Raw genomic sequence first — 22,942 nt, 5'->3', positions numbered from 1 at the left:
CCACCAAGGCGACCAAAACCATCTCCGTTCTGTGACCGGACCTAAACCCAGACTACGAGGGATCAAGATAATTGGCTTTATCCCAGAATCCTTGGAGTCGAGAAGCTGCCACTCACTCTAGAACCAGCATTGAGAAACCGCCACTCCCTCTAGAACTGGCATTGAGAAGCCACCACTCGCTCTAGAGCTGGCATTGAGAAGCTGCACTCCCTCTAGAACAGGCATTGAGAAGCCACCACTCGCTCTAGAGCTGGCATTGAGAAGCTGCACTCCCTCTAGAACAGGCATTGAGAAGCCGCCACTCACTCTAGAACTGGCATTGAGAAGCCACCATTCACTCTAGAGCTGGCATTGAGAAGCTGCACTCCCTCTAGAACCGGCATTGAGAAGCCGCCACTCCCTCTAGATCCAGCATTGAGAAGCCACCACTCGCTCTAGAGCTGGCATTGAGGAGCTGCACTCCCTCTAGAACCATAGTTGAGAAGCTGCACTCCCTCTAGAACCGGCATTGAGAAGCCGCCACTCCCTCTAGATCCAGCATTGAGAAGCCACCACTCACTCTAGAGCTGGCATTGAGGAGCTGCACTCCCTCTAGAACCAGAGTTGAGAAGCTGCACTCCCTCTAGAACCGGCATTGAGAAGCCGCCACTCCCTCTAGATCCAGCATTGAGAAGCCACCACTCACTCTAGAGCTGGCATTGAGGAGCTGCACTCCCTCTAGAACCAGAGTTGAGAAGCTGCACTCCCTCTAGAACCGGCATTGAGAAGCCTCTACATTTAAATCAGGCACGTCGGCACCCATTTGCAAGGCTTCGAAGCAGCTGCCTCGAAGCTGTGTTCTCGGCGACGCCACTGTATTTTTCCTTTATGAGATACTGGGTGCCTTATATCTCGGCGATCCTTAATTCTCTCTCCAGCTGCAGGTCTTCCTTTGAGGCTGAGAGAGCGTGACTCCCTCGAGGCCACTCGACTGATTTCTGTGCCAAGAAGATATTTAAACCTGGGTCTCATCAAGCGCTTAATTACGCCAACACAATTAGACCTCTTTTACATAACGCTTGTCAGAAAACGCTGAGCCCAGCTGCAATGGGAACGTTAAAGACTGCCGGAGGGAAGCGCTCCTTATCTTGAAAGGGCTTGGAGATTTATAGTTTGCTTATTACACTCTCTTTAATATCTAGGCTCCTGATAGCATCTGGAGGTTTTCAAAGCACCTCGTAAGCAAAGTGTTCCAGTTTGTAGTGGTTTTGGACTCTGGAAACCTAGGTTCAAAATTCTGTTTGATCATGGAAACCTCTTGGGTGCCATGGGGAAGGTCGTACTCTCTCAGCCTCAAAGGGAGGCAAATCCGGGCAGGAAAACCCTGTGATAGGGTCAACAGATACCAGAAATTAAAAGGAGATTTTAGCTGGATTGCTTGCAAGATCATCTTTCTACAAAAAAGTATGTACAGTGTTCCCTTGCTACTTCGAGGTTCGCTTACTGCGGACTCGCTGTTTCGCGGGGAGCAGTAAGAGAACACTGTATAGCTGCTCCCCGTTCCTTCCTCATCAGGCTGAGGCCCAAGGAGTCTCCGAGGTGGGGAGCAGTAGAGGTGGCGAGGAGGAGGAGGCCACCACCGAGTGGGTAGAGTGTCCCTACCCCACCTTGGAGGCCCCTTGGGTGTCCAGCTTGGCAAGGAAGGGACCTCTGAGATGGGGAGCAGCAGAGGTGGCGAGGAGGAGGAGGCTACCACCAAATGGGCAGAGTGTCCCTACCCCACCTCGGAGGCCCCTTGGGTGCCCAGCCTGGTGAGGAAGGAACCTCCAAGATAGGTAGCAGTGGAGGTGGCGAGGAGGAGAAGGTTGCTACCACCGAAGAGGGCCTCGGTGGCAGTGTCCTCCTCCTCACAGCCTCCACTACTCCTTGTTCCAAGCTTGGGCTCCCAGCCTGGTGAGGAAGAGACCTCTGAGTTGGGGAGCAGCAGAAGCTGCAAGGAGGAGGAGGCCACCACCACCACCTAAGAGGGCCTCGGTGGTGGCGTCCTTTTCGCCACCTCCGCTGCTCCCTGTTCCTTGCTCACCAGGCTAAGGCCCAAGGGGTCTCTGAGGCGGGGAGCAGTAGAGGTGGCGAGGAGGAAGAGGCCACCACCAAATGGGCAGAGTGTCCCTACTCTGCCTTGTAGGCCCCTTGGGTGCCCAGCCTGGCAAGGAAGGGACCTCTGAGATGGGGAGCAGTGGAGGTGGCGAGGAGGAGGAGGCTGCCACCCCCGAAGAGGGCCTCGGCGGTGGTGTCCTCCTCCTCACTGCCTCCACTACTCCCTGTTTCTTCCTCTCCAGACTAGGCACCAGGTTTGGGCTCCCAGCCTGGTGAGGAAGGGATCTCTGAGTTGGGGAGCAGCAGAAGCTGCAAGGAGGAGGAGGCCACTGCCACCTAAGAGGGCCTCGGTGGTTGGCATCCTCTTTGCCACCTCCGCTGCTCCCTGTTCCTTCCTCCCCAGGCTAGGACCCAAGGGGTCTCCGAGGCGGGGAGTAGTAGAGGTGGCGAGGAGGAGGAGGCCACCGCCGAGTGGGTGGAGTGTCCCTACCCCACCTTGGAGGCCCCTTGGGTACCCAGCCTGGCAAGGAAGGGATCTCTGAGATGGGGAGCAGTGGAAGTGGCAAGGAGGAGAAGGCTGCCACCATCGAAGAGGGCCTCGGTGGCGGTGTCCTCCTCCTCACTGCCTCCACTACTCCCTGTTCCTTCCTCTCCAGACTGGGCACCAGGTTTGGGCTCCCAGCCTGGTGAGGAAGGGACCTCCGAGTTGGGGAGCAGCAGAAGCTGCAAGGAGGAGGCCGCCACCACCAAAGAGGGCCTCAGCGGCGGTATCCTCCTCCTCACTGCCTCCACTACTCCCTGTTCTTTCCTCGTCAGACTGGGCACCAGCCTAGTGAGGAAAGGGCCTCCAAGGCAGGGAGCAGCGGAAGTGGGGAGGAGGAGGCCGTCACGAAGTAGGAACACTCTGCCCAGTCGAGTGGGCGGAGCGTCCCTACTTCACAGATTTTCACTTATCACGGATTTTCACTTATCCAGGTGGTCCTGGAATGGAACACCCGCAATAAGTGTGAGGAATAAGTGAGCAATAAGTGAGGAATCACTGTACGTATGTATGTATGCTTGTATCACAAAGGCTCCTCTGTGGCATGATGGATCTGGGCCAAACTTGGCACACAGATCCTTTATGATCCAACTTAAAACAATTCAAGACACCAAATAATTCGGGCCCAGAGCAAAGGGGGGAAAACGTCACAATGAAATATGATATATGGAATTGATTGAAAAGAATGAATGAATATGAGCTAATAATTTTGAAGACACCATTCTAAAAATATTAAGGCCTGCAATGACTAACTGCCTGCTTGCTGAACTGTAATTAAAAGTTGCTAACCTGCTGACATTGATAAAAGAACTGTGACAAATGATTAACTGTCGACATTTACTGACTTGATGAACTTTTGGGGGCAAAAAATGTGTTTACATTAATTAGAAACAGTCTTTAAGTTAAGGAAATGTTTACAGTGTTAAGAAGGAAGTCAACACAAGGCTAACACCAGTTATGAAGAGTCAACATCTGCCCGGAAACTGAGACGAAATCAACATGTTTCAGGATGGAAGAAGTCTATTGGTATATTGTCGAAGGCTTTCATGGCTGGAATCACCGGGTTGTTGTAGGTTTTTTCGGGCTATATGGCCATGTTCTGGAGGCATTCTCTCCTGACGTTTTGCCATCATCTATGGCAAGCATTCACCTCTGAGGATGCTTGCCATAGATGCAGGTGAAACGTCAGGAGAGAATGCCTCTAGAAAAAACCTACAACAACCCAAGTCTATCGGTAATTTACAACTTTGGGACAATATCAGGAAATACATATTGCTATATAAGAGACCTTATTACAATCCAAAGAATTGTCAAAGAATTCCAATGGCGACAATGTGAGGTTGGCCCTCTTAGAGCTGGAGAAAGGAGAAAGTAGGCAGCAACCTCAATAACACCCGGGAACGCTGAGTATAGTATAGTATAAAATGCAATTTACCTTGCAATAACATGGCGATTCCGGATCGACGTCCACTGTGGCCAAATAGTCAGGTTGCCGGGACTCGGTTCCGGTTAAAATACACGGTACGTATATCAGTTTTTCTCTGGGTCCTGCAGAAACAAAGCCTAGTGTTAGGATCTTAAAGACAGGAAATCATAGGATGCATGAAGCATTGTCCCCACAAGTCACCTTTGGAGACCTAGGTTAGCATTTCAGTTGCATTCTCGGGGTTCTTGAGCTTTGTTGTTTTGATGGTCTGGGAGGGAACTCTGTATTTCCCAACTCTCCTGATTTTGTAGGACATGAGGAGGTGAAACCTAATTTTGGGTGGAAAGTGTTGACCGCACTACTTACCTCTCATGGCGTCCAACGGCGAAGCGTAACCGGGTCCATGGCATGAGCCACACTGCCCTATACAATTGGAAAGAGGGAGAGATTGAGATCTTTACTGATTCTTGAATCATCTAGAACCGTGGTTCTCAACCTTCCTAATGCTGCAACCCCTTAATACAGTTCCTCATGTGGTGGTGACCCCCAACCAGAACATTATTTTCACACTGTCCTATACAATTGGAAAGAGGGAGAGATCGAGATCTTTACTGATTCTTGAATCATCTAGAACCGTGGTTCTCAACCTTCCTAATGCTGCAACCCCTTAATACAGTTCCTCATGTGGTGGTGACCCCCAACCAGAACATTATTTTCACACTGCCCTATACAATTGGAAAGAGGGAGAGATCGAGATCTTTACTGATTCTTGAATAGTCTAGAACCGTGGTTCTCAACCTTCCTAATGCTGCAACCCCTTAATACAGTTCCTCATGTGGTGGTGACCCCCAACCAGAACATTATTTTCGTTGCTACTTCACAACTATCATTTCACTTCTGTTATGAATGGTAGTGTAAATATCTGATATGCAGGATGTATTTTCATTCGGCACAAATACCCGATACGCCCAAATTTGAATACTGGTGGGGTTGGGAGGGATTGATTTTGTCATTTGGGATTTATAGTTCACCTACAATCAGAGCACATTCTGAACTACACCAACAATTGAATTGAAACAAACTCGGCACACAAAACTCCCACGACCAAGAGAAAATACTGGAAAAATTTGGTGGGCATTGACCTTGAGTTTGGGAGTTGTCGTTCACCTACATCCAGAGAGCACTGTGGACTCAAACAATGATGGATCTGGACCTAACTTTGCATGGATAATCGATATGCCCAAATGGGAACACAATTGGGATTTGGGGGGAAATAGACCTTGACATTTGGGAGTTGTAGTTGCTGGGATTTATAGTTCACCTACAATCAAAGCGCATTCCGAACTCCACCAATGATGGAATTGAACCAGACTTGGCACACAGAACTCCCACGACCAGCAGAAAATACTGGAAGGATTTGGTGGGCATTGACCTTGAGTTTGGGAGTTGTAGTTCACCGACATCCAGAGATCACAGTGGACCAAACTTGGCATGGATAGTCAATATGGCCAAATGTGACCATTGGTGGAGTTTGGGGGAAATAAACCTTGACATTTGGGAGTTGTAGTTGCTGGGATTTATAGTGCACCTACAACCAAAGGGCATTCTGAACTCCACCAACAATGAAATTGAACCAAACTTGGCACACAGAACTCCCACGACCAAGAGAAAATACTGGAAGGATTTGGTGGGCATTGACCTTGAGTTTGGGAGTTGCAGTTCACTGACATCCAGAGAGCACTGTGGACTCAAACAATGATGGCTGCGGACCAAACTTGGCACAAATACTCAATATGCCCAAATGTGACCACTGGGGAAAATAGACCTTGACATTTGGGAGTTGCAGTTGCTGGCATTGACCTTGAATTTTGGAGTTCTAGTTCACTGACATCCAGAGAGCACTGTGGACTCAAACAATGATGGCTGCGGACCAAACTTGGCACAAATACTCAATATGCCCAAATGTGACCACTGGGGAAAATAGACCTTGACATTTGGGAGTTGCAGTTGCTGGCATTGACCTTGAATTTTGGAGTTCTAGTTCACTGACATCCAGAGAGCACTGTGGACTCAAACAATGATGACTGCAGACCAAACTTGGCACAAATACTCATTGTGGCCAAATGTGAACACTGCTGAAGTTTGGGAAAAATAAACCTTGACACTTGGGAGTTGTAGTTGCTGGGATTTATAGTTCACCTACAATCAAAGAGCACTCTAAACACCAGCAATGGAATTGAACCAAACTTGGTTTACTGCCCACATGGCTAACATTGAATATTGGTGGGGTTGGGGGTGGGCTATTTTAGAAGTCTGGGAGTTGTAGTTCACCAACACCAAAAAGGAAGAGAAAGACCGGCAGAGAGATCTTAGCCTTCTTCTGACAAATAAGTTCCTAAGACCATCAGAAATATGTGTTTTCTGAGGGTCTTTGGTGATCTCCAGTGTAGATGTGCCAGGATGTGGATGAGGCACTTGCTTCATGCTTCTATTTACTATCCTTTGAAAGATTCCTGTCTCAGTCCATCCTTATGACTCACTCGCCTCCTTGATCCGGCATTTTTCATTCCAAATATATGAATGGATGGGGAAGCTATCCATGGATCAAATCTGACCCAGTTGGATGGCATTTATGATCCATTTCCAATTACACAGCAAACAAACAATATCTGATAGTGGCCGCCATTGGCGAGATAATCTCTTCCTCCCATCCAGTTCCACCCAAAAGCCATTAATAATAATAATAATAATAATAATAATAATAGTATACCACTTGCTCTCTGATTGTAGGTGAACTATAAATCCCAGCAATTACAACTCCCAAATGCCAATTACAACTCCCCAAACTCCCAACAGTGTTCACATTTGGGCATATTGAGTATTCGTGCCAAGTTTAGTCCGGATCTGTCATTGTTTGAGTCCACAGTGCTTTCTGGAGATAGGTGAACTACCTATCCACAGCTTGAAAATACTCCAGATATAATCTAAAATGCAGATCTTGGCTTTGCCATTTTCTGTGCTATTTTATTATTTATGTGGTGCATATATCTATACCTATATCTCACATATATACACAAAATGGTAAAATAACACATATCTATATACATAAAAATGTAATGTTCGTTTGTGGGATTAACAGAACTCAAAAGCCACTGGACGAATTGACACCAAATTTGGGCACAAGACACTTAACAACCCAATGTATGTCCTTCTCTCAAAAAAATTGATTTTGTCATTTGGGAGTTGTAGTTGCTGGGATGTATAGTTCACCTACAATCACAGAGCATTCTGAACTCCACCAATGATGGAATTGAACCAAACTTGGCACACAGTTCTCCCATGACCAACAGAAAATACTGGAAGGGTTTGGTGGGCAGTGTCCTTTGGTTTTGGAGTTGTAGTTCACCTACATCCAGAGATCATTGTGGACTCAAGCAATGATGGATCTGGGCCAAACTCTACACGAATACTCAACATGCACAAATGTGAACACTGGTGGAGTTTGGGGGAAATAGAATCTTGACATTTGCGAGTTGTAGTTGCTGGGATTTATAGTTCACCTACAATCACAGAGCATTCTGAACCCCACCAATGATAGAATTGGGCCAAACCTCCCACACAGAACCCCCATGTGAGCCACAGCAACACGTGGCAGGGGACGGCTAGTTTTCTATATTTTACTCTGCCATTTTGTGTGTGTGTGTGTGTGTGTGTGTATGTATGTGTATATATATATATATATACACACATACATACATACATACATACATACACGGTATATATATTGTATATATTTTGGTACCCAAACTCTAGCCAATACCAACAATCCACTGTATTAAGTAGTAAGTAAATGAACCCAAACCCTGGCAGAGACGGAATACCTGTATTAAGTAATATTAACCATATATTAAAATTGTAAACAATCAAAAAACCAAGGAAGAAAGCAAAGCAGAACCTGGCATTGGAGACTGTTTGGTTCCAGACATAGACATCTTCTTGAGTTTGAGGATGCAATAAAGACCTAAATCAGAATATATGTCCCAAATGGAGACAACCGGGCGTCTTACCTTTATTCGGGGTCTTCTGGACTACCTTTTCTTCATCCAACACTTTGGTCTGGTGCTTAGACATCTCCTTTGCAACCTCAATACGTCTGACAACGAAAGGTGCCTCTCCGCTCCCTAAAGAAGCCTATATAAATGCCGAGGATATCTCTCCATCTCCTTATATATCACTAATCCAGACGGCTGGAGGAGGGAGGTGTGTTCGCTGGAATAAACTCATTAAGGAAAGAGCTGACTCCGGGAAAAAAAACAGAGCAGAGTTTCAGACGGGGCCTTTTTCATCGTGGTCCCACCCCTCCCCATTCAATTAATTTCAGACAGACAGCGCTCATATATTTTCCCCTTCTGAATTTTTTTCCTCCGGTTGTTTCTTCTGAAAAGATAGAAAAGCTTTTTGAAAACACTTCTTTTGGATTTTTCATAGGGTTTAACTAAGGTGATTTCTTGTCTCGTCTTCTAAGTCATCGGCATATTGGAGTTCCATAACAGATGTTGTGACCTTGGTGTTGGCTTTCAGTCTCCTGAGGTTAAATAGCTTGTCATCTGTCAATGTTTAATGAGAGGCTGAGCTTCTCGTATGCTTCTGCGAAGGTGTTTAGAGTGGCTTGTAGGTCTTCTTCTGAATGTGCACAGAGTACATTATCATTGGCATATTGGAGTTCCATAACAGATCTTGTTGTGGCTATACTTTGCATTGTATTGATCCAAAGTGGGGCCTCTGAGGCCCCTGAGTTTCGTCGACACCTCATTTCGCCTCATTTCATAAAACGCAACTTGGCAAATACATCCTATGCCATCCCACTTTCCCAGCTGTTTTGAAAACATCCCGGTTTCTTTTCCTTTCTCCCGCTTTCCTCCTCAGTTCCTGCAAATAGTGTCCCGAGTCCCGAAGTAGTTTGCTCTCATTGGACTCCACAAGGGAGAAAAAGAGAACAAGGGTGCTCTGTGTGCCAAGTTTGGTCTTGATCGGTCATTAGATGAGTTTTGCAGAAGTCTCGGGAAGTTAGTGGAGGTGAGTGGAGGTACTTGAAGTCCCATCATCCATAGTCTGTTCTCCTCCAAACCTCACCATAATGTTGAGTTGGCCATGGGGGCTCTCTGTGCCAAGTTTGGTCTTTATTGGTATTTGGATGAATGTCGCTGTGGTTTCAGGAAGTGAGTGAAGATACTGCAAGTCCCATCGTCTGTCCTTTTCCAAACAGCATCGGGATGTAGAATGGATCATGAGGGCTCTGTGTGCCAAGTTTGGTCTTTATTGGTATTTGGATGAGGGTTGCAGCAGTCTTGGGAAGGGAGTGGAGGTACTTGAAGTCCCATCATCCATGGTCTGTCCTCTTTGAAAGTACACCAGGATGTAGAGTGAGTCTTGGGGGTTCTGTGTGCCAAGTTTGGTCTTGATCAGTCATTGGCGAGGATCTCAGTGGTCTCAGGAAGTGAGTGAAGTGACTGCAAGTCCCATCATCCATCTCCAAATTCTTCCAAACCGTACCAGGATGTAGAGTGGGTCATGCGGGCTCTCTGTGTGAATTGTGGGCATGATACATCATTGCTGGCAGTTGTAATGGTCTCAGGAAGGGAGTGCAGGTAGAGTGCGTGATGGGGGCTCTGTTTGCCAAGTTTGGTCTTTATTGGTCTTTGTTGGGGACCACAGTGGTCTGTGGGAACCGAAGGGTTTGAAAGTGCTACAAATCCCATCATCCATTGTTCGCCCTCCCCCAAACCGTACCAGGACGTATAGTGCATCATGGGGGTTACGTGTGGCAAGCTTGGTTCAGGTCCGTCGCTCGTGCAAGTCTCTGTGGCCTGTGAAAGTGACAGCCAATCAGAAAGCTGCCACATACACCTATGTCCGCCCTCCACATACAAACATTCACTTTTATTAGATAGATGGATAGATAGATAGATAGATAGATAGATAGATAGATAGATATAGATATATGGAAGTGACAGCCAATCAGAAAGCTGCCACATACACCTACGTCTGCCCTCCACATACAAACATTCACTTTTATTAGATAGATAGATGGATGGATAGATAGATAGATAGATATAGATATATGGAAGTGACAGCCAATCAGAAAGCTGCCACATACACCTACGTCCGCCCTCCACATACAAACATTCACTTTTATTAGATAGATAGATGGATAGATAGATAGATAGATAGATAGATAGATAGATATAGATATATGGAAGTGACAGCCAATCAGAAAGCTGCCACATACACCTACGTCCACCCTCCACATACAAACATTCACTTTTATTAGACAGATAGATAGATGGATGGATGGATGGATGGATGGATGGATGGATGGATAGATAGATAGATAGATGGAGCCCCTAGTGGTGCAGTGGGTTAAACCGCTGAGCTGTTGAACTTGCTGATCGAAAGGTTACAGGTTCGAATCCGGGGAGCGGCGTGAGCTTCCGTTGTTAGTCCCAGCTTATGCCAACCTAGCAGTTTAAAAACATACAAATGTGAGTAGATGAATAGCTACCACTTCGGTGGGAAGTTAGGGCACTCCATGCAGTCATGCTGGCCACATGACATTGGAAGTGTCTACGGACAACGCCGGCTCTTTGGCTTAGAAATGGAGATGAGCACTAGAGTCCCAGAGTCGGACATGACGGGACTTAATGTCAGGGGAAAAGATGCCACTTCTCATATCATCCCAAAAGATGCCCCTTCTCACATCATGCCGAGATCACTCACAAAAACTTAGCTATGCCCTGGAACCCTACTCGTAATCATATATACGTATCTGTTTCCCCAGAGACATGTTTGCTTTAATCTTGCGAGGTGCCTGACATCCTCTGGGGCAGAGGAACCAGCTCCAAGCTGCTTGCATTGCAAAAAAACCCCAAACCTAATTGGCATTTGGAAAAGTAAACGGCAATATTCATGCCGTTTTGGGGTTTAGTTTGAACTTTGAAGCAATGATCTAAGACTCTGAAAAATGAAATGCAAAGATACAGAATGGGCGACGATGCGTGGCTCGAGGGGCATACTTGGTGTCCTTGTGGACAACAAGTTAAGCATGAGCCAACAATAGGATGCTGCTAAAAACGCCAGTGGGATTTTGGCCTCTATAGTGTCTAGAAGGAAGGGAAGGACTGCATCTAGAGGAGTCTAGTGTCTAGATCCAGGGAAGTCGTGGTCCCCATGCTCTCTTCTGCCTTGGTCAGACCACACCTGGAATATTGTGTCCCATTCTGGGCACCACCATTGAAAAGAGATATTGACAAGCTGGAATGTGTCCAGAGGATGGCGACTCAAATGATCAAGGGTCTGGAGAACAAGCCCTATGAGGAGCGGCTTAAAGAGCTAGCCATGTTTTATCCTGAAGAAGGGAAGGCTGAGAGGAGACATAATAGCCATGTATAAGTATGTGAGCGGAAGCCACAGGGAGGAGGGAGCAAGCTTGTTTTCTGCTGGAGACTAGGACACGGAACAATGGCTTCAAACTACAAGAAAGGAGATTCCACCTGAATATTAGGAAGAACTTCCTGACTGTGAGAGCTGTTCAGCAGTGGAACTCTCTGCCCCAGAGTGTGGTGGAGGCTCCTTCTTTGGTGGCTTTTAAATAGAGGCTGGATGGCCATCTGTCGGGGATGCTTTGAATGCAGTTTTCCTGCTTTTTAGCAGAATGGACTGGATGGCCCATGAGGTCTCTTCCAACTCTAGGATTCTATGATTCATGGTCCAGCTCTCGCATCCATAGGTTACTACAGGGAATACCATTGCTTTAACTATGCGGATCAGGTGATCTTTAGGAGATCCAAAATATGTCTTTATTTGATCCACTTGTTTCTCTTCGAAAACCAGACAACAGTGAACACATCATCTGTAGCTTGATGATTCTTCCTCTGTGCATGAGGCAGGGCGTTGTGGACAAGCGTACAGATGCATACTTGTTTGTTCTGTTCCACAGTCACACAAGGTGGAGGATTCTTTTAGGTCGTGCCATTTGGCCAGGTTGTCTTTTGATCTGCCCACTCTGCTTCTGAGTCTGTTCAGAGACTTCCATGTTGCCCATTCTTGGTTTACCCTTGGAGGAACATCCTCATGGGATGGGTCATCCAGTTGGAATTGCCCAGTTTAGCTGCCCAGAGGGATACTCTTGCTGGGGGAACGTTAAGAAGAGTGATGATTCTCATGAAGCTTTCCCTTGATTTGAGTCTACTGAGAAGAGGCTGATAGCAGTGCAGTGCGTGGCTTTCACAGTGCTCAACCTATCAACAGGTGTAGGTTTGAGGCATCCTGCATGTTTCGCTCAATGCTATGTTTCTTCATGTTTCGTTCAATTGGTTTCGTCCAGGGATTCCTGGACGAAACCGATTTTCTGGACCCATCGCAGTCCGGTTTCAGGCCTGGTCACGGTACTGAGACGGCTTTGGTCACCTTGGTGGATGACCTCCGAAGTGAGCTTGACAGGGGGAGTGTGACCTTGTTGGTACTCTTGGACATCTCAGCGGCTATCGATACCATTGACCATCACAATCCGGCTTCAGGCCTGGTCACGATACCAAGACGGCTTTGGTTGCCTTGGTGGATGACCTCCGGAGAGAGCTTGACAGGGGGAGTGTGACATCTCAGCGGCTTTCGATACCATCGACCATCACAATCCGGTTTCAGGCCTGGTCACGATACCAAGATGGCTTTGGTCGCCTTGGTGGATAACCTCCGCAGGGAGCTTGACAAGGGGAGTGTGACCTTGTTGGTTCTCTTGGACATCTCAGCTGCTTTTGATACCATTGACATTCGCAATCCGGTTTCAGGCCTGGTCACGATACCAAGACGGCTTTGGTTGCCTTGGTGGATGACCTCCGCAGGGAGCTTGACAGGGGGAGTGTGACCTTGTTGGTTCTCTTGGACATCTCAGCGGCTTTCGATACCATCGATCATTGCAATCCAGTTTCAGCCTTGGTCACGATACCAAGACAGCTTTGGTCGCCTTGGTGGATGACCTCCGCAGGAAGCTTGACAAGGGGAGTGTGACCTTGTTGGTTCTCTTGGACATCTCAGCGGCTTTCAATACCATCGACCATCACAAACCGGTTTCAGGCATGGTCACGATACCAAGATGGCTTTGGTCGCCTTAGTGATGACCTCCGCAGAGAGCTTGACAGGGGGAGTGTGACCTTGTTGGTTCTCTTGGACATCTCAGCGGCTTTCAATACATTGACCATCGCAAACCGGTTTCAGGCCTGGTCACAATACCAAGATGGCTCTGGTCGCCTTGGTGGATGACCTCTGCAGAGAGCTTGATGGGGGAGTGTGACCTTGTTGGTTCTCTTGAACATCTCAGTGGCTTTCGATACCATCGACCATCGCAATCTTGTTTCAGGCCTGGTCACAATACCAAGATGGCTTTGGTCGCCTTAGTGATGACCTCCGCAGAGAGCTTGACAGGGGGAGTGTGACCTTGTTGGTTCTCTTGGACATCTCAGCGGCTTTCGATACATTGACCATTGCAATCCGGTTTCAGGCCTGGTCACGAAACCAAGATGGCTTTGGTCACCTTGGTGGATGACCTCTGCAGGAAGCTTGACGGGGGAGTGTAACCTTGTTGGTTCTCTTGGACATCTCAGCAGCTTTCGATACCATCGATCATGGTATCCTTCTGGGACAGCTCTCCAGAATGGGTCTTGGGGGTACTGCATTACAGTGGCTCCATTCCTTTCTGGAGGACCACACCCAGTTGGTGCATCTGGGAGATACCTGCTCAGACTCCTGGCCTTTGACCTGTGGGGTCCCACAAGGTTCTGTTCTTTCCTCCATTCTCTTTAATATCTACATGAAGCCCCTGGGTGAGGTCACCCATAGTTTTGGAGTTCATTGTCATCTCTATGCAGATGACACACAACTCTACTACTCCTTTCCACCAAAATCCAGGGAAGCCCCTTGGGTTCTGGACCAGTGCCTAGCCGCTGTGATTGGCTGGATGAGGGCCAACAGGCTGAAATTGAATCCTGACAAGACAAAGGTCCTCCAGGTCAGTCTCTTGGCCGAATGGGGTCTAGGGTGGCAACCTGTGTTTGATGGAGTTACACTCCCCCTGAAGACACAGGTCTACAGTTTGGGGGTCCTCCTGGATTCAGCGCCGACGCTCGATGCTCAGGTGTCGGCGGTGGCCAGGAGGGCCTTTGCACAGCTAAAATTTGTGCTCCAGCTGCGACCGTACCTCGAGTAGTCTGACTTGACCATGGTGGTCCACACCTTAGTTATCTCAAGATTGGACTACTGTAATGCACTCTACATTGGGCTGCCCTTGAAGACAGTTCAGAAACTACAGCTGGTGCAACGGTCAATGGTGAATATGTAGGTGACTGTGGAGCCCTATTCTTGATCCACATGTTCTTCCGCAGTGAGGACATCGGTTTCCAGACAGAAGGTGGTCCCAGTCAGCGCTTTCCTCTTAACACGTTTCTCCCTTTCGCCCTCCATACGTGCTTCTTTGAATTCTGCATCACTGCTAGTCACAGCTGACCTCCAGTTAGAGCACTCAAGGTCCAGGGCTCCCCAGTTGTCTCTGGGTGTCTATACCACAGTTTTTAAGGTTGGCTTTAAGCCCATCTTTAAATCTCTTTTCCTGACCACCAACTTTGCGTTTCCCGTTCTTGAGTTTGGAGTAGAGTTACTGCTTTGGGAGACGGTGATCTTTGGGCATTCGGACAACGTAGCATTCAATCCGGTGGAGTTGATGGCCAAATGTGAACACTGGTGGAGTTTGGGAAAAAATAGACCTTGTCATTTGGGAGTTGTAGTTGCTGGGATTTTTAGTTCACCTACAGTCAAGAGTAATCTGAACACCACAAACGATACAATTGGGCCAAACTTCCCACAAAGAACCCCTACAACCAACAGAAAATACTGTGCTTTCTGATGGACTTTGACGACCCTCTGACATCCCCTCTCGACCCCCAGTTTGAGAAACACTGCATTCAAGCAAACCAAAGATCAACCATAGATGGAACTGAAGGATGACTCGCCTGTCTTGGGCATCCAGGCACCTGTAACTGATCCCGAATGGGAGCCTCCCTCCGTGCCCACAAAAACCTCAACCGGGGGAGGAATCAGCCTGACTTGGCAGACGTTCTCCATCCAGGAGCTCCGCCTGACTCCTCCAGAAACCGTTCCTGTGGTTCTTGCCAGAGGGCCATGCCACTGCAGCGATACCCTTTTCCCTTTCGACAGCTTTAGGGTTTTTCGGAGACTCAAATCTTGCTGTTCACTCAGATGTCTGGAGATGAACGGGTTCTGAAGTGACACCATAAGCTTTTTGCTGTAGCATAGAAAGATTAATTCAAAAATGGGTGTGTGCACGTGTGTGTTTGTGTGTTCCACAATATTGTCTGGATGTTCTTGGGACCACTACCTGACTGCTTTCTCCTTTCTCCAACTCTGAGAAGGGCTACCTCAGAATGCTAATGCTGGGCAGGTTCAGTTTGGGACTTTCCCAGCCTTCCTCTATTTCCCTCATACAGCTTCCCCTTCCCCACTTGACCAGGAACTATTTTAAACAAGGACCACTTGACCAGGAACCACTTTGACCAAGGACCACTTGACCAGGAAGTACTTTGACCAAAGACCACTTGACCAGGAACCATTTTCACCAATGATCACTTGACCAGGAACCACTTTTGACCAAGAACCATTTTGACCAAGGACCACTTGACAAAGAACCACTTTACCCAAGGACCACTTGACCAGGAACCACTTTGCCCAAGGACTACTTGCCAAGGAACCACTTTGACCAATGATCACTTGACCAGAAAGCATTTTGACCAAGGACCACTTGACTAGGAACCATTTTGACCAAGGACCACTTGACAAGGAACCACTTTGCCCAAGGACCACTTGACAGGGAACCACTTTGGCCAATGACCACTTGACCAGGAACCTCTTTGCTCAAGGACTACTTGACAAGGAACCACTTTGACCAAGGAGCACTTGACCATGAAACACTTGACCAGGAACTGATTTGACCATGGACCACTTGACCAGGAACCACTTTGCACATGGACCAATTGACCAGGAACCACTTTGACCAAGGACCACTTGACCAGGAACCACTTTGCACATGGACCAATTGACCAGAAACCATTTTGACCAAGGACCACTTGAGCAGGTACCATTTTGCCCTTGTACCACTTGACCAGGAACTGATTTGACCATGGACCACTTGACCAGAAACCATTTTGACCAAGGACCACTTGACCAGGAACCACTTTGCCCAAGGACCACTTAACCAGGAACCACTTTGCCCATGGACCAATTGACCAGGAACCACTTTGACCAAGGACCACTTCACCAGGAACCACTTGACCAGGAACCATTTTGACCAGGAACCACTTTGACCAAGGACTAGTTGACCAGGAACCACTTTGCCCAAGGACCACTTGACCAGGAACGACTTTGACCAAGGACCACTTAACCAGGAACCACTTTTACCATGGACCACTTAACCAGGAACCGATGTGAACATGGACCACTTGACCAGGAACCATTTTGACCAGGAACCACTTTGACCAAGAAACAGTTGACCAGGAACCACTTTGCGCAAGGACCACTTGACCAGGAACGACTTTGATCAAGGACCACTTGACCAGGAACCACTGTTACCATGGACCAGGAACCTATCTGAACATGGACCACTTGACCAGGAACCACTTTGATCAAGGACCACTTGACCAGGAACCACTTTGACCAGGAACAACTTTGTCCAAGGACCTCTTTACTAGGAACCATTTTGACCAGGAACCACTGACCAAGGTCCTCTTGACCAGGAACCATTTTGACCAGGGACCACTCTCCAACATTAGTACCAAAAGGGTTACGAATCAGTTTTTTGGTCAACTTTAGATTCAGTTTGAGGTGCTGATTCAGGAAATCACATTGGATAGACCACATCAGCTGTAGTTTCTGGTACAGAACATATGCTGTGGTCAGCGACAGGGAACGAGTGGCAGGCAGTGCAAAAGTTGGATCATGAAGGAGATGTGCTCCAAGTTTGGGCCTGATCCGTCAAGCCATGCTGAAGCCTTTGCAGAACAAACCAACTTATGTACATACATATATACATTTATATCTTTTAATCTATTGGAGCATTTCTCTTTTATTTAAATTTGGATGGATAGCACCATAAGAATTAAATCGCGGCACCCACAAGAGATAAGCTTTCAAGTCCCCAATCAGCCTGTCTGGACCCGCAAGGGCTTTGTGTCTTGTGACAAACACAAAAAAGACAATTGCTCCAAGCAACGCCTAATGTATATATATATTTAAATGAGGAGGCAATCTCATCATCAAAGCTTTTTCGGGAATTACAAACTATATTAAAACACTTCTCATACGCCTGGTAGCAAACATTAGCTTTTAAAATGTGCGGTCGAAGGCTTTCATGGCCAGAATCATTGAGTTTCTGTGAGCTTTCTGTGCAAAGCTAAGTTAAGGAAATGTTTACAAGGTTCCTTACATTAAGAAGAAAGTCAACACAAAGCTCCTTACTGGGTTGCTGTGAGGTTTCCGCACTAAGCTAAGTTAAGGAAATGTTTCCAAGGTTCCTTATATTAAGAAGGAAGTCAACACAGGGCTCCTTACTGGGTTGCTGTGAGTTTTCTGCGCTAAGCTAAGTTAAGGAAATGTTTCCAAGGTTCCTTATATTAAGAAGGAAGTCAACACAGGGCTCCTTACTGGGTTGCTGTGAGTTTTCTGCACTAAGCTAAGTTAAGGAAATGTTTCCAAGGTTCCTTACATTAAAAAGGAAGTCAACCCAAGACTCCTTACTGGGTTGTTGTGAGTTTTCTGCGCTAAGCTAAGTTAAGGAAATGTTTCCAAGGTTCCTTATATTAAGAAGGAAGTCAACACAGGGCTCCTTACTGGGTTGCTGTGAGTTTTCTGCGCTAAGCTAAGTTAAGGAAATGTTTCCAAGGTTCCTTATGTTAAGAAGGAAGTCAACACAAGGCTCCTTACTGGGTTGCTGTGAGTTTTCTGTGCTAAGCTAAGTTAAGGAAATGTTTACAAGGTTCCTTATGTTAAGAAGGAAGTCAACACAAGGCTCCTTACTGGGTTGCTGTGAGTTTTCTGTGCTAAGCTAAGTTAAGGAAATGTTTACAAGGTTCCTTACGTTAAAAAGGAAGTCAACCCAAGTCTCCTTACTGGGTTGTTGTGAGTTTTCTGCGCTAAGCTAAGTTAAGGAAATGTTTCCAAGGTTCCTTATATTAAGAAGGAAGTCAACACAGGGCTCCTCACTGGGTTGCTGTGAGATTTCTGCACTAAGTTAAGGGACTGTTTACAAGGTTCCTTACGTTAAGAAGGAAGTAAACACAAGGCTCCTTACAGGTTGCTGTGAGTTTTCTGCGCTAAACTAAGGAAATGTTTCCAAGGTTCCTTACATTAAGAAGGAAGTCAACACAAGGTTCCTTACTGGGTTGCTGTGAGTTTTCCGGGCTCTCTGACCATGTTCCAGAAGCATTCTCTCCTGATGTTTCACACATATCTATGGCAGGCATCCTCAGAGGTCTGTTGGAAACTAGGCATGTGGGGTTTCTATATCTGTGGAATGATGTCTAGGGTGGGAGAAAGAACTCTTGTCTGTTTGAGGCAAGTGTGAGTGTTGCAATTGGCCCCCTTGATTAGCATTGAATGGCCTTGCAGTCTCAAAGCCTGGATGCTTCCTGCCTGGAGGAATCCTTTGTTGGAAGGTGCTAAATGGCCCTGATTGTTTCTCATCTGGAATTTGTGTGGTTGAAGGCTTTCATGGCTGAAATCACTGGGTTGCTGTGAGTTTTCTGGGCTGCCTGACCATGTTCCAGAAGCATTCTCTCCTGACGTTTCTCCCCCATCTATGGCAGGTATCCCCAGAGGTTCTGACGTCTGTTGGAAACTAGGCAAGTGGGTTTTATATATCTGTGGAATGATGTCCAGTGTGGGAGAAAGAATTCTTGTCCGTTGGAGGCAAGTATGGATGTTGCAATTGGCCACCTTGATTATAATTGAATGGCTTTACAGCATCGAAGCCTGGCTTGTTGCTGCCTGGGGGTAATCCTTTGTTGGGAGGTGTTCACTGGCCCTGATTGATTCTTGCCTGGACATTGAATCACACCCTGGATATTCCACAGATAGAAAGATACATATTCCACTTGCCTAGTTTCCAACAGACCTCACAACCTCTGAGGATGCTTGCCATAGATACATTGGGACACACACATATATCAAAATATTTCTTTTAATGCAGTTGTGCGAGTCAGACTTGTGCAAGTTAGTGTTTTGCTTGTGCAGAATCCAAATGCGACCTCGTGTGGCACTGTGTTGTCATTGCCACAAAACAAGGCATTCTGCTTCTCCTGCCATTGGGTTGCATTGTAACTTTTCCCTCTTCCCTGTCGATTGTGGAATATTTTCAGTGGGTACTAATACGTAATTTGGAGGGTTAACTGGTTCAACGCTAGCTTGAGTGCCCGTCGTACAAAATGCATATGGTTGTAGGTGAACTACAACTCCCATCATGCCAGGTTAACCCCGAAGAAAATTCCATCAGTACTTAAAGGAGGTCCAAAATATGTCCTAGACTCCTCAGGTAAACCAAAATTAGACCCAACCGACAAGGCAGATGTCACCCTTCAGTTATGACAATTGTGTTTATACTCTTCATATCTGTCTATCTATCTATCTATCTATCTATCTATCTATCTATCTTCAACACCGCCTGAGCTCTGCGAGTGCAGCATTTTCCCGAATGAAGCAGAGAGTGTTTGAGGACCGGGACATCCGTAGGGATACCAAGTTGCTTGTTTATAAAGCTATTGTTCTCACAACCGTGCTATACCCCTGCAAGATGTGGACTGTCTACAGATGTCAACATTGACACTGAAATACAACACTGCCTGAGTTCTGCGAGTGCAGCATTTTTCCAAATGAAGCAGAGAGTATTTGAGGACTGGGACATCCGTAGGATACCAAGTTGCTTAAACAAGTAACTTGGTATCCCTACGGATGTCCCAGTCCTCAAATATTCTGTTTCATTTGGAAAAATGCTGCACTCACAGAACTAAAGCTATTGTCCTCCCAACCCTGCTCTATGCCTGCGAGACGTGGACTGTCTACAGACGTCAACATTGACACTGAAATACAACACTGCCTGATCTCTGCGAGTGCAGCTTTTTTCCGAATGAAGCAGAGAGTGTTTGAGGATCGGGACATCCGTAGGGATACTAAGGTGCTTGTTTATAAAGCTGTTGTCCTCCCAACCCTGCTATATGCCTGCGAGACGTGGACTGTCTACAGACGTCAACATTAACACTGAAATACAACACCGCCTGAGCTCTGCGAGTGCAGCATTCTTCCAAATGAAGCAGAAAGGGCTTGAGGTCCGGGACATCCACAGAGAGACCAAGGTGCTTGTTTATAAAGCTATTGTCCTTGCAACCCTGCTATACGTCTGTGAGACGTGGACTGTCTACAGACGTCACATGCAACTCCTGGAACGATTCCATCAGCGCTGTCTCCGAAAAACCTGCAAATCTCTTGGGAAGACAAGTGGACAAAAGTCAGCGTGCTGGAAGAAACAAAGACCACCAGTACTGAAGCAATGGTCCTCCGCCATCAACTCCGCTGGACTGGCCATGTCGTCCGGATGCCCGACCACCATCTCCCAAAGCAGTTGCTCTACTCCGAACTCAAGAACAGAAAACGGAATCTTGGAGGGCAGGAAAAGAGATTGAAAGATGGGCTCAAAGCCAATCTCAAAAACTCTGGCATAGACACTGAAAACTGGGAAGCCCTGGCCCTCCAGCGCTCCAGCTGGAGGTCAGCTGTGACCAGCAGTGCTGCAGAATTTGAAGAGGCACGAATGGAGGGTGAAAGAGAGAAACATGCCAAGAGGAAGGCGCGTCAAGCCAACCCCAACCGGGACCGCCTTCCACCTGGAAATCGATGCCCTCACTGTGGGAGAAGATGCAGGTCAAGAACACGGCTCCACAGTCACCTACGGTAGACCTCAACTATGAGAGACAACATGAGAAAACATATCCAGAAAATTGCATTGTCTGGTTTTTAACAGATTTATTTGCAAATTATGGTGGATAGATCCCGGTTCTCGAGTGATTTCCCCACCGATATGAAGCCAACTTGGAAAGCATGCGCGCTACTCCCAGATCTCAGAGATGCAATCCCCACCAGGGTAGCGCATCTCTTGCGCCCGAGCTGGACCAAAAGGCTCATGTCCGAAATCCACCAAGAATTCTGGGTTCACGCAAAGGCCGCCCTTCACAGTGTCCACGTCCAGCTGGAGCATGACCGAACCTTTCCTGGAAAATAAATAATGCGAGGGGGAGTCAAGGTTGTGTGTTGACCCACGGCCAGGGGCGGCTCGTCCATTACGCGAAGTAAGCGGTCACAGAACACTTTTTTTTGCCAGGGGCGCAGAGGCGCCTCTGTAAATGCCCCTCGGCCGCCACTTGAGGGGCGCCCCCTCAGCTCACAACAGCCTAGCAGTCCGGGGGGAGCCTCGGCTTTCTTGCCTCGCTGCCGGGCGATCCTCTTCCCAAAGGGGCCGGGCCCTTGAGCCTCGCCTAGCCCCTCTCGTTCCTGCTCCACCCGGCCACCGGGTGCGCGAACAGAGCCGGCGCTCAATCGTTCTCCACATTTGATCCCTTCCCCATGACCGGCTCCCTTTCCCGATCCCCCGGCACTCCACCCGCCTCCTCTCCTCTCCCCAATCTGCGGGTGGGCCAAGGGGCGGAGCCACCGCGCCTGGCCCGCTTCGGGTCTGGAGGCGTGTCTGAAGACCCCAGCGTGCGCACCAAAAGTCGCCTCTTCTCCTGACTTTCTCTTCAGCCATTGGGACCAAGAGAGAGAGAGAGCCCCTCCGGCTGGAAGTATCTCCCACCTCCGCTCCCTCCTTTGTTTTTGCACCTACCTTCAGGAAAGGTGGGCATCTCCACCTCTCTCTCTCTCTCTCTCTCTCTCTTGGTCCCAATGGCTGAGGAGAAAGTCAGGAGAAGAGGCACGCCTCCGGACCCAAAGCGGGCCAGGCAAGGGAGCAAGTGCGGCAAGTGTAGTTACTGGGATGTCTAGTTCACCTACAATCAAAGAGCATTCTGAACTCCACCAATGATGGAATTGAACCAAATATGGCACACAGAACTCCCACGATGAACAGAAAATATATATCAATGATTGGTTGGGGGAGGGGCGCCAAAATACTGTTTGCTTACCGTTGAAAATTACCTAGGGCCGCCTCTGCCCACGGCCACCTTATCACACCCAAGGCCACCCTTACCTGACCAGATCGGGGTAAAATTGCTTGTCCCAAGCCGAGTAAAAAGAGCTGGTGACGTAAAGACGAGTGCCATCCAAGCTCAGCTGCAGCGTTTGAGGCCCTCCTTGGACTTTCTTGCCCTAAAGACAGCAGGGAGGAAAGAGACCCAGGATTAGGGGACATGCCAATCGAAATAGGAAACATGCAAAAAGGCTAGGAAACATGGAAAGGTCAGGGACAGAGAGTTTCATCTACGCTGACGATCATGCCATCACCACTCAGGCAGGGAGCTTTGAGATGGTTGAACAGAAGCTCTCTGAAGCTCTAGGTCAGTCATTCTCAACCCTTCTAATGCCATGACCCCTAAATAAAGTTCCTCATATTGTGGTGACCCCCAACCATATTTTCGTTGCGACTTCATAACGGTAATTTTGCTACTCTTATGAAGCATAATGGAAATATCTGATATGCAGGGTGTATTTTCATTGTTATAAATTGAACATAGTTCAAGCATAGTGACTGATCACAAAACAGTATGGACAATGGATGATGGGATTTGCAGTACCTTCAA

The 22,942-nt window shown here is 47.6% G+C and overlaps 1 protein-coding gene across 3 annotated transcripts in view; it reads right to left on the bottom strand.

The window, feature by feature from the left end:
• LOC132764189 (methanethiol oxidase-like) overlaps window positions 1-22,942 on the bottom strand; it is a 53,942-nt gene that overhangs the window by 16,480 nt on the left and 14,520 nt on the right. The window contains exons 1-3 of one of the 3 annotated variants that reach the window (XM_060758072.2): window positions 8,111-8,250; window positions 4,410-4,466; window positions 4,053-4,165 (exon numbers count right to left, since the gene is read on the bottom strand). The exons of 1 other annotated variant lie outside the window; for it this stretch is intronic. In XM_060758072.2, the coding sequence (XP_060614055.2) occupies window positions 4,053-4,165; window positions 4,410-4,466; window positions 8,111-8,174 (234 nt within the window). In that variant the 5' untranslated portion in view covers window positions 8,175-8,250. Of the gene's footprint in view, window positions 1-4,052; window positions 4,166-4,409; window positions 4,467-8,110; window positions 8,251-21,178; window positions 21,419-22,392; window positions 22,512-22,942 lie in introns of those variants that run through there. One more of the 3 variants, XM_067472340.1, reaches the window with a different exon arrangement.

Source organism: Anolis sagrei, chromosome 12 (assembly GCF_037176765.1).
Source record: "Anolis sagrei isolate rAnoSag1 chromosome 12, rAnoSag1.mat, whole genome shotgun sequence".
Lineage (NCBI taxonomy): Eukaryota > Metazoa > Chordata > Lepidosauria > Squamata > Dactyloidae > Anolis > Anolis sagrei.
This window is presented reverse-complemented; position numbering and strand designations above follow the sequence as displayed.